At 36.7% G+C, this 12407-nt stretch overlaps 1 protein-coding gene across 1 annotated transcript; it reads right to left on the bottom strand.

Moving 5' to 3' along the window:
- Positions 1-205: 205 nt before the first annotated feature.
- LOC108718490 (growth hormone-releasing peptides) lies at positions 206-12038 on the bottom strand. Its single transcript, XM_018266824.2, has 3 exons — positions 11884-12038; positions 2687-3129; positions 206-563 (listed from the first exon to the last, which is right to left on the bottom strand). Exons 1-3 carry the CDS (start codon positions 12019-12021, stop codon positions 515-517), a joined length of 630 nt encoding a protein of 209 aa, XP_018122313.1. The 5' UTR covers positions 12022-12038; the 3' UTR covers positions 206-514.
- Positions 12039-12407: the final 369 nt, after the last annotated feature.

Here is a 12407-nt window from a genome sequence, read left to right on the forward strand (position 1 = left end):
TGATCTGTAGGCTTCATGGAGGGATATACAGTGTGTACATTCAAACCCCTCCAACTGAGTTTTTTAGAACATAAAAGCTGTAAATTGCTCCAAATGTAATAATATTATTAAGGTAAAAAATATCCGGCCATAAACTAACATGTAGCCATCTTGGCGTTGTTTATTTACAGATACATATTCTATTTGCCCAAAATTCAGCAGTTCATCCATACAGGCTTACATTTATTAAAAAAAAATATGGCTATGGGTTTGTTTCAATAGTTTATTTTATTTACATCTCAAGTGCAAATGCACATTTTGTCTTTTAATGTAAATAATGCTATGATATTGCGGCACACAAAATAGATACACATGTAAAGATGCTGAGATCAGAGAACGTTACAGAGATGGCTTTGTATGTGAATGTATAAGTCGATCCACAGTAGGATGAGAATGTTTAATGTTGCTTTCTGTTCAGTTTGATTCTTTCTCTCTCTCTAGTAATGGCAAATCTTCCGGCTAAGGTATCTTCAGCTCATACAGGTTTTTGGTTAGGCTCATAACTGTAGCTCAAACTCTGTAATCTGTACTCAAAGCAAAAATGGAAAGAATACAAATTATAATGATGCCCCTTTTATCTATTCAAAAACATTTAAGTATTACAAAAACTCGGAAAAAAAAATGAATAATAAAATCCAATTTTTTAGTGGGAGAAAAATCATGAATTTTTCGAGATTTATTATACCACAAGAATGCAAAAAGTCTGAATCCAAAAAATTCCGCCATCTCAGACCCGACGAGGTTGTATATAAGTCAATGGGAGAGGTCCCTACACTATTTGGAAATTTCTGAAATTATTTCAGGCGTTTCGGGCAAAAATCTGAAAAATTCAGACTTTTCAGAAAAAAGGCAGAAAAAATCGAGGGACTCGGGAAAAAACTCAGAAAAAATTGGACGGTTTTATCATGTTGTCCCCCAATGTGCTTTTTGAATAATAAATAAGGTCAAATAGTGGATTCTAGTTTGGCCTGACTTCAATTCGGATTTTGATAAATAAACTCCTGAATGTAGATCAGGCTAACTGGTGGCTAACCAAATGTTGTTGAATTGTTAAGCAACAATATGTGGAGGGCGATCATTAGCCCATTCCTGATGCAGACAATAACAAGTGCAATCTGTGCTAGCAAATTTCCCTTCTACATATAGTACATATGTGTTAGACTTTATTTTGCAACATTGGTGATGGTAAATGGTCAAGGGTGAAGAGAGAATGTGCCAGTGGACAATAGATTTGGACAAACATTTTAATAAGTTCTCTTTCTCTATTGCCAAGAAAAACTGGGTTCAAAACCCTGATGACTCATAGGAAACATTAGGAATACCAATACTAAATATTTGGCCAGTTTTGTAGCTCATAGCAGTAATATAAGGGATCGTTATTCTGCAGAAGGTCTGCATCATTTATATTTGTTAAATCTGATTTGTTTACATGACATTGTGGAATCACTTGCACATTTTCCAGATCAGCAGCACCCCTATCGTTGGTTTTCAGCCACTGGACATTATAGTAGTTATGGGGAGGTGAATTGGATTTGAACATTCATTTTTATCAAAGATCAACCAGGGTTTTCTAGACATTTAAACTTTAATGGTTTAGATCTAACTTGGCACTGGCTAGTTTGATTAAATCGATAAATATTGATTTGGTTAGTTTGATTAAATCGAAAAATATTGGTTCATTTTATGGCTGTCTGCATCTTCAGGATTAATTTCCCCAGAACAGCCTATATAAGAAGTAGGGTAATGAGGGTAAGGTAAGAAGTGGGTAATGATCAGTTTCTTTTTTAAGCTTTTTACCCTATTAATTTGATAAATTATGGGGCAGATTTACTAAGGGTCGAATATCGAGGGTTAATTAACCCTCGATATTCGACCAGGAACTAAAATCGTTCGACTTCGAATATCGAACGATTTAGCGCAAATCCTGTGATCGAACGATCGAAGGATTATTCGTTCAATCGAACGATTAAATCCTTCCCCATAGGCTAACATTGAGTTCGGTAGCTTTTAGCTGCCGAACTAGGGGGTCGAAGTTTTTCTTAAAGAGACAGTACTTCGATTATCGAATGGTCGAATAGTCGAACGATTTTTAGTTCGAATCGTTCGATTCGTAGTCGAAGTCGAAGGTCGAAGTAGCCCATTCGATGGTCGAAGTAGCCAAAAAAACACTTCGAAATTCGAAGTTTTTTTAATTCGAATCCTTCACTCGAGCTTTGTAAATGTGCCCCTTAGACATGGGTCAATATGCATTGAATTCAAATTTTTATGAATAACTATCACAAATTGAACAGACTGGTCCGAATTGTTCTAGTGCCACTTGGATTCATTGTTTGGGATCAATAAGAATTGTTGCGGATCAATAAAAAAATCAATCAATGTATCATTTTTGATTAATCCGTCACCTTATTACATTGCCCTAAAATAGGCAGCACAGAAAAGGCCAGTATCATCTAATGTTTACAATAGAAAGTTTGGTGATCTCAAATATGTGCATAGATTATATATAATTAGATGCAATTTATATAATATTAATTAGCATAAAATATTATTTTCTCCTTGTAAAAATATAAGTACCAATTTACGACTCCTAAATGTGAATGTTGTATTGGTTTCATTGGATGGAATGAATGAGCATCAGTTAATGTACCTGTCATCATCAGGGTTTTGTAGGTCTTGTAGGTAAGGCTTCGTTCCATATTGTAATCTTTGTAGGGGTGTTTCTCTTCCAAATCTCTGTGGTAGTGTGGCAAGAGACTGTGTGTAACGCTCACCGTGACTTGATCTGCCAAACCTCTGAGGCAAATTGGCTAAAGACTGAATATTAGCTCTGGCAGGAACATATCTTCCAAATCGTTGTGGTAGGTTTGGGATGCTTCTTGCTATCCCGTCTTCAGAACCTCTTCCAAATCGCAAAGGTAGATTAGCGGCAGGTTTATTATCCCTCTCTTCTAAAACCAGCCTCTCACTCTGTAGTGGTAGATTGTTAGATTTGTATGCCAGGAGGGAACCTATTTCATTTTGGATATTTGACTTCCAATATTGGAGTTCCTCAGAGTTAATTGTTCTTGGATTTTGGATATCATTTGTGGACTGTAAAATAAAATTTACAATGACAGTAATCTTCAGCAAAGAAGATTATATAATATACATTTTATTTCAGTTTGTATTCCAGACCTTAAACCAATGCCGTTATTACCATGTTTTAACTGTTACATGGACATCCTATGGGGTATATTTATCAAAGAGTGAAGTTAATAGTGAAGTTCCGCCACTAGAGTGAAATTCCGCCACTCTCCATTGATTTCTATGGGATTTTTATTGGCGTATTTATCAAAGGGTGAACTTTCACTTTCACCCATTGATAAATACGCCTTTCAAAATCCCATAGAAATGAATTGAGAGCTGGGTAATTTCACTCTAGTGGCGGAACTTCACTCTTTGATAAATTTACCCCTTAATTTCTCAGATATCACTCTATATGGCATTCTATGTGAAGTTGCAACAGTGCTGGCCCATAGGTTATAATTCATTTTCCTCATTATAGAGCTGCAGAACCGTTTTAGACAAATAAAACTTAAGGGAAAATAAAAAAAGATTTATTAAAGAGCTTAAAATATGCATTTTAATCATGTAAAAGTTGAGGATAAAAATATTCTCCTGCAATTTGTCTTTTCATAAATAGGAACGATGTTTGCAGTTAGGTGAAAAAAAACTATTCTTACGCTGTCTACATTTAAAAAAACCTGAATGTTGATAAATTTCAACCTCTGACTTCATTATCTCTGCCTTTAACCCCAGGTACAGGAAGAGCTGGTATAGGTATGGGACCTGTTATCCAGTATGCTCGGGACCTGTGGCTTTCCAGATAACTTATCTTTCAGTAATTTGGATCTTCATACCTTACATTTATGAGAAGATCATGTAAACATTAAATAAACCCAATAGGCTGGTTTTGCTTCCAATAAGGATTAATTATATCTTAAAGTATGGGAGCGCACTTCCAGGGTCACAGATTGGTCGCTTCAACTTTTCAGTAAAAAATTACTTTTATTTAAACATTGGTTAAAAAAGAATTACATCAGTTTATGGTCTGACGCGTTTCGTATAGACATACTTCATCGGAGACCTAAACAAACTTCCATCACTTCAACTATTTATACCCACACACGTGACCTTCCCCCCACAATGCAACACTTCAGCTAATTCACTGATTAGTATCACCTATACAAAAAGTACTTTGAATATTTAACAGATTAAACATATTAAACATGTTAAAAACATTGCTTCGCCCACTCTTGAGCTCAACTCTATTACTGATGTTTCATTCCTCATATGATTCTCTGTCTTTCACTATGAAATGTTACAATTTTCATTTAATGTTTCCAAAAAACGTTCAAAATCTGCAATAAATCTGTATCTAAAATTTTTTTATACTAGTTCATTTTCTGTTGCAATAACTATACTCATTCTTTGTTTCAAATTTATGCGATCAACATTGTTACAAAATAAATGATTATGGGAAAAATTCATTCTACTTTCCTATATTAGCAACACTGCTGTTAAAAGATACAATTTCCACATTTTTTTATATTTTCAATCACGGTAGGTACAAAATCTGTTTATGTTTGCCAAATTCTGGAATGAAAGAGCAATGGAGGTTTTTTCTCGGGTGAGACAGAGCACACCAGAGAACATCAGAACGAGCGAAGAGACGCGACAGTTACAACCCGGCCGTCAGGATATAAATCAACAAGGAGAGGTGGGAGTAAAGAAAGATGTGGGAAATCGCAAGTATACATTGAGGGAACGAGGAACCGGCAAGGGTCAGAGAATGTTTTGAACTTATCTGATGTGAACTTTACTAAAAAACAATGGACTCTATTAGAGAAGGGTTTACCTTCAGTCCCACCACGAACTTTGAACTACTCAACACCATTATAGATATAAATAAATTTGTGCGTAAATTAGTACTCCGAAAACACTTTTTAAACACTGAAAAAACACAGGGTTACATGGGTGAAGATATTTGTATTTCACAGCAGGGTGAGCAGAATGCAGCAGATGCAATAGATTTGGAAACACAGTTAAACTTTAATGAATCGAGTTTATTCACGGAACAACGGGCAGCTTTTGTCTTAGAATCATTGGAAATGGAAAGTGGGGAGGGAGAGAAAATGGTTAATTTGGACATAGAGTCAATAAGGAGAGTTAAAAGCCAATCAGATTTTTACCCGGTTAACAGTCGGGGTACACTGACAGATATTTTTCAAGAACTTGTGGAACAGGATTTAACTAAACTTTGGCAGGAACAGAAGCGATCATATGTTGGAAATTTGTCATCGGGCCAGAGAAAGGCATTAAATGAATTAAAACTAAATAAATCCCTAGTGTTTAAGCAAGCAGATAAGGGAGGTCTTCTTGTTGTACAGAATGCAAGAGATTATGAACAGGAAGCTTTGAGACAGCTGGGGGATCCAGCAACTTATAAAGTTTTACAGGGAGATCCATTGAAAAAATATAAAAAAGATCTGGAAAGCATAGCACGATTTGGTAAACAAACAGGCATTATTATTGATAGCATGTGGGGGGCAATTGTACCAGAGCACCCACGAACCCCCATATTCTATCATTTGCCTAAAGTACATAAAGGAGAGAGGCCACCCAAGGGTAGGCCGATCGTCTCAGGAATAGGTTAATTGAATGAAGGTCTATCAGAATTGATTGATGTTATGCTACAACCGTTGGTTAAAAGGTTAGGCTCATATATTAAGGACACACGAGATGTTTTACGGGTGCTGGAGGGTTTGGAATGGAAAACAACTTACGGTTGGGGGACAGCAGATGTAGTATCCCTATATTCCAGCATACCGCATGGCAAAGGCATGATAGCAGTGAAATACCATCTGGACAATTATAGCCAATATTCGGAACAGGTAAAGGATTTTGTTTTAGAAGCAATTTGGTTTTTGCTAAATCACAACTACTTCTCCTTTAATGGGGTATTTTATCTCCAAAAGCGGGGAACGGCCATGGGGGCGCATTTTGCGCCCACGTATGCGAATTTATATTTAGGCTGGTGGGAGGAGACCCACATATATGGAGCTGATGCCCCACTTTTGGAGTATGTAGTTTTGTATCGTCGTTTTATCGATGATCTGCTGTTTGTGTGGAATGGAAGTGAAGGAGACTTTAACATGTTCTTAGAAGATCTGGGGAACGTTGAGCTTAACCTTGCGTTCACGGGTTGCTTCAATAGAAGTAATATAGTGTATTTGGATTTACACATCTATGTTGAGAAAGACGGAATAGCTACAACAGTACACACAATACCAAGTGCAGGGAACTCTCTATTGCGAGCAGACTCGTGTCATCCAAGTCACTTTAACAAGGGGATACCGAGGGGGCAATTTCTCAGATTGCGGAGAAATTGCAGTTCTGATGACAAGTTTTTGAAGGAATCATGCAAATTGCGGGATAAGTTCTTGGCTAAGGGTTATAACTTAGCCAATACAAAAAGAGGTAGCCGGAGAGCACTTATTTCTTTAGTTTAAAAGATCATTTCTTTATTTTGCAGGCATTTACTGCACAACATGTTTCGGCTTCAGGCCTTCATCAGGTGCATAAAATCAATTAACACAGCAAGCTATTTAACCCCTCACCTCACCAACAACTGTATACCGGCTCCACAGAGTGGCCAGGTTACTATAGACATATTCGAAACAATAGTACTGCCATCTTGTGGCCTACTAGTAATTAGCACCAACAAAAGTTGCAAATGTTTTGTAGCGATGGTAATACATATTGACACAATATATGCAGAAGTTTGAAACAGTAACAAGGTATTGTCCTACCAGTGTCAAGCCATTTTCAGTATTACAATGTATATTATTCCAAAGTGTATCTGTAAGAAAAATGGAAATTCAATTATACATAACCATTATAGAAAGCATTTATAGCTCATAGCTTCGTTCATTCCCCTTGGTTCAACTGTATTCATTCTGTCTATCCATCTTGCCTCAGTTTGTAACAATAAACGTATTCTATCTCCCCCTCTTTGGGGTAACTGAACTTTCTCTAAAACCAGCCACCTTAATGTTGCTGAATTGTGTTTATGCAAATAAAAATGTTTTCCGACTGGTGTATGAGTTTTTTTGTTCTCTGGATCATAATTGGAAATAGAATACTTATGTTCCCTGATCCTAATTTTTATTTGTCTCGATGTCTGCCCAATGTACATTTTCCCACAAGGGCACTTAAGGGCATAAATCACAGAATCCGTATTACAAGTATAATAAGCTTTTATCGGGATCTTATAACCCTTCAAAGGGTGCGTTATACTGTCACCCTTGATTATGGAACTACAGCACCCACAGCCCAGGCAGGGGAATGTGCCAAACTTAGGAGTGCTTAAAAATCTTGTTTTATTCTCTGTCCCATGGATATCAGTCTTTACCAACTTGTCCGCCAAATTTCTCCCTTTCTTATAGGAAAATAATGGGACTGCTTTACAGTGTTTGCCAACCACAGGATCCCTTTGTAAAATGGACCAATGTTGCAAAGTCAATTTTTCGAGTTTTTTACTGAGTGGTCCAAATTGGCTCACAAACGGAATTCTTTGGTCAACAACCAATGAGTCCTTTGTCTTCCTTAGAAGACTTGTTCTATCTTGTTTCAGAACCTCATCTCTTATTGTACATAATGAGTTATAGTCATAGCCCTTTTCCACAAATTTATTAATCAGTTTATTCGCACTACTCAGGTAACGTTCATCACTAGAGGATATACGTCTCACCCTCAGGAACTGGCCCTTCGGAATGCCTTTAATAGTATTCGGCATATGGTAGCTGTCAGGGCGTAAAATGTTGTTTCGTTCAGCAGGTTTAGAATACAAGTCTGTGGATATTTTTCCATCTATATTGAAAACCTCCACATCTAAGTAGTGGATACTGGATTTGTTGTACTCGGCTGTAAATTTTATGGAGCCATGGTGTGTATTGATAAATTCAATGAACTGTTGTAGTTCAACATCACCCTTTTTCCATATGATGAAGATGTCATCCACATATCGAAAATAGCAATGTATGCAATCTGTAAATAGTGGATTGTGCAGTATCAATTTTTGTTCCAGGGCCGCCATGAAGATGTTGGCATAGCTGGGCGCTAGATTACTACCCATGGCGGTCCCTTGTACTTGTATGTAGAAATCCCTGCCAAATCTGAAATAGTTACATTTTAGGACAATGGTCAAAAGTTCCAATAAAAAGAATATCATGGGATGTGTGGTCTTAGTCTGAAGTAATGCCTCCTCTACATAATGTATCCCCTCCTCATGGGGAATAGATGTATATAAGGACTGGACGTCAATGCTACAAAGCAACCAGTCTGGGGACACTTGGCCAATGTCATCTAGTCTACATAAAAAGTCCGTTGTGTCACGCAGACACTGCGGGATCTTTTTAACAATTTGTTGTAGGTATACATCAACAAATTGGGAGAGGGGCTGTAACACTGAGCCCACCCCAGACACTATTGGTCTACCAGGTGGGTGTTCCAAATTTTTGTGAACCTTAGGTAAAAGGTATAATACCGGGATTTTTGGGTGTGTAACAGTGAGAAATTCAACATTCTTTTTAGTAATTATACCAGTGTCAAACGCAGAATTCACACATAAATCAATTTTTCGTTTTATGTCCCAAGTTGGGTCATTTTGTACTGATCTATAGTGGGTCTCATCCTGTAATTGGGATTGGGCTTCTGCTACATACGCATCCTTATCTAAAATAACCGTGGCACCCCCTTTATCCGCTTTCTTAATAATGATGTTCTTATTATCACGGAGGGAATTAATGGCTATTCTGTCCTGTTTTGTGATATTTTGCCTCATTTTATTCAGATCCAAACCATCCCACAATTTTTCTGCCTCATTTAACAATACATGCTCAAACGTTATTAATGCCTCATTTTGTATATCAGGAGTATAATCACTCTTAGGCCTCAGACTGGCAGATAGAGACGTCTCAGTCCCTGGTCCCTTAGTCTCTGAGAAACACATTTTCAATTTGATACGACGTATGAATTTAAACAAGTCCACCTTCCACGTAAAAAAATCAGGTATAGAGGTTGGGATAAACCCTAGCCCCTTGTTAATAATCCCCTGTTCAGCTTCAGTCAATACATGCCCAGAAAGATTAATACACAAGTCATTTACCTCAGACCTCCTCACGGTCTGTAGAACTGTCTCTGGGTAAAAGTCCGTTTCGATCTGCGGTATCCCCCTTCTCTGCTCGATCCTCCGAGAAAAGAAGCATTTAAGTCAGCCTTGTTGGTCAATAGGAGTGGTTTATTAAAGGACAAGAGAATAAGACAATCGGGAAGGAGGCCCCAGTATACTCAACCAGTGACTGAGTACGAAGTACAGTAGACAGTTCAATAGAATTAAAGGTATAGTGGGTAAATACTTACCAATATTACATGCTGATAAGGAATTCAAGGAAATCTTACGTACAGGGTATAGAGTTGTAGCAAGGAGGGCTCCTACAATTGGTTCCATTTTGGCACCTAGTCTATATTCACGTGATTCTAAATCTAGAACATGATTACATAGTGTAGGCATGTTTAAATGTAATGCAACTAGATGTGTGACATGCTCAGTGGTTCATGTAGCGGATAACTTTGAATGCAGCTTAACACAAGAAAAATATAAAATTAATGAGTTTATAAATTGTAATACTAAGTCAGTAGTATATCTACTAACGTGTAAAGTCTGTTACAAACAATATGTAGGATGTACTGTGAGACCAATGAAAGAGAGAATAAGGGAACACATTAATACTATAAGATCAGGCAGTGAAGCCACAGTAGTATCAAGACACTTTAAAATATGTAGTAATAGCAATGTGGCAATGCTGAAAGTACAGGGAATAGAACGTGTAACCTTGGATGTGAGAGGTGGTGACCTGCGGGCTAGATTGCTGCGAGCAGAAGTGAAATGGATACACAAATTGAATACCAGACAGCCGCAGGGATTAAACTCAGTTTTCGATGTTAGCTGTTATATATAGGAAAGTTTGGGAAACTACTTTTAGGTCGCAGAAATTAGAACAAACTAATGAAACACGTAACTAAATTGGTAAATAGAATTTGGCAAACATAAACAGATTTTGTACCTACCGTGATTGAAAATATAAAAAAATGTGGAAATTGTATCTTTTAACAGCAGTGTTGCTAATATAGGAAAGTAGAATGAATTTTTCCCATAATCATTTATTTTGTAACAATGTTGATCGCATAAATTTGAAACAAAGAATGAGTATAGTTATTGCAACAGAAAATGAACTAGTATAAAAAATTTTTAGATACAGATTTATTGCAGATTTTGAACGTTTTTTGGAAACATTAAATGAAAATTGTAACATTTCATAGTGAAAGACAGAGAATCATGAGGAATGAAACATCAGTAATAGAGTTGAGCTCAAGAGTGGGCGAAGCAATGTTTTTAACATGTTTAATATGTTTAATCTGTTAAATATTCAAAGTACTTTTTGTATAGGTGATACTAATCAGTGAATTAGCTGAAGTGTTGCATTGTGGGGGGAAGGTCACGTGTGTGGGTATAAATAGTTGAAGTGATGGAAGTTTGTTTAGGTCTCCGATGAAGTATGTCTATACGAAACGCGTCAGACCATAAACTGATGTAATTCTTTTTTAACCAATGTTTAAATAAAAGTAATTTTTTACTGAAAAGTTGAAGCGACCAATCTGTGACCCTGGAAGTGCGCTCCCATACTTTGGGATTCTACACGGCGGATTGTTTCCTTAGCGATGGACTCGGGGCGGCAGCACCCGGGTCACATTACCGAAAGGGTAAGCCTATCTGTATAACTTTACATGCAAGAAATATTGTGGACATAAGGTCTTTTTCTCCCCTTTTGTTTGGGGCACCAATAAGAGCAGGGTTCGGGGCATATTGCACCCGAACCACTACATTAGAACGGTGAGCTAACTGAAAACACGGGAAATGTGTGATGAACTGAACAGATAGAGCTTATAGAAAAACTTATAGATTCCTCGTATTGGATGCATGGTGTAACATTGTTTGTGTTAATTATATCTTAGTTGTGATCAAGTACAAGGTAGTGTTTTATTATTACAGAGAAAAAGGAAATAATTTTTAAACATTTTGGATTAATTTGGATAAAATGGAGTTTATGGGAGATAGCCTTTCCGTAATTCAGAGCTTTCTGGATAATGAGTTTTCTGGATAAAGGATCCTATATACTGTACCTGTATATTTAAATCAATAAAAAGATAATCAATAAAAAGAACTATGGTTTAAAAGATATTTTAAAAGAATATTGAAGTGTCGGCAATGTTAGAAGTGGTATAACCTGGGCTCATATGCCAGTATACCTCTGCATACAGTTCTCCAAGGACTGGAAGTTGATGTTTGTATAAGATTAAGCCAAACATTTGTCCCTTCCCACTTCATCTCCATTTAGACTTTGGGCCTTATGTTGAAATTCTCGATGGAGGCCTAAAACCAAGGACACATTGTAGCAGGTTTGATAACTTTGAATTTGGGTGGCAAAGTGCGTGTGATACAAAAATTAAGCAAAGCTTTGCACATGGAACCCTTGAAGGCCATTAACTGATACTGTATATTCATATATATTTTAATACAATGAGACAATATTTGTAAGGAGTAATATAGCAGAGGGGCAAATTAAAGCAAACAAATATCAACACAGAATTTCATGCACATTAACAGTATATAACATCATGTAATGATTTCAGTTGCATTTTAGCATTACACCTTTTTAATCTAAAAATGATTTGTCTTCTTACCTCTAGTAAGTCATCATAGTTTTCTTGGTTTTCCAGACTATTCCCAGTGTTATCTGCCGAATAGATAGAGGATATACAAAAGATGGTGTAAGTGCTTAGGTAAAACAGGATAACCTTACTGGCAGATGTCACCTCCATGTTCTTGTGACGGTCAGCTCAATGTGCCTCAGATGCTTTCTGACTACCTTATATATATATATAGTATGGGCAAAAACTATGAATCTGACATGGTGACTTTTCACATACCTGTCCTCAGTTTTAATTAACGTAAATTTAAAGTAGAGAAAAAGGAATGTGGAGAATTTGATTGCAGAAAGCTTTTCAATGACACCCCTGCTTATAAACATATTGCTTTTTTTTAAACAAATATTTTCAGTGTTATTATTGACCAATTAATTAGGCAACAGTGGAGGCTATAATAATTGGGACTTACGCAAACGATGTTCAATTAGCACATGCTGTAGTTCATCCTTCTTTTGTTTCTTTACAACTATTCAGTGTAAAGAGCTGGAGAGGCCTTTCAT

The sequence above is a fragment of the Xenopus laevis genome, chromosome 6L, assembly GCF_017654675.1.
Source record: "Xenopus laevis strain J_2021 chromosome 6L, Xenopus_laevis_v10.1, whole genome shotgun sequence".
NCBI classification, from domain to species: Eukaryota; Metazoa; Chordata; class Amphibia; order Anura; family Pipidae; genus Xenopus; species Xenopus laevis.

Coding starts and splice junctions, on each gene's coding strand:
- LOC108718490 (XM_018266824.2), bottom strand. CDS start 12,021: ATGGAGGTGACATCTGCCAGTAAGGTTATCCTGTTTTACCTAAGCACT. Junction 3,130..11,883: donor ACTATGATGACTTACTAGAG/GTAAGAAGACAA, acceptor TTTATTTTACAG/TCCACAAATGATATCCAAAA. Junction 564..2,686: donor CAAAACCCTGATGATGACAG/GTACATTAACTG, acceptor CTTTGAGTACAG/ATTACAGAGTTTGAGCTACA.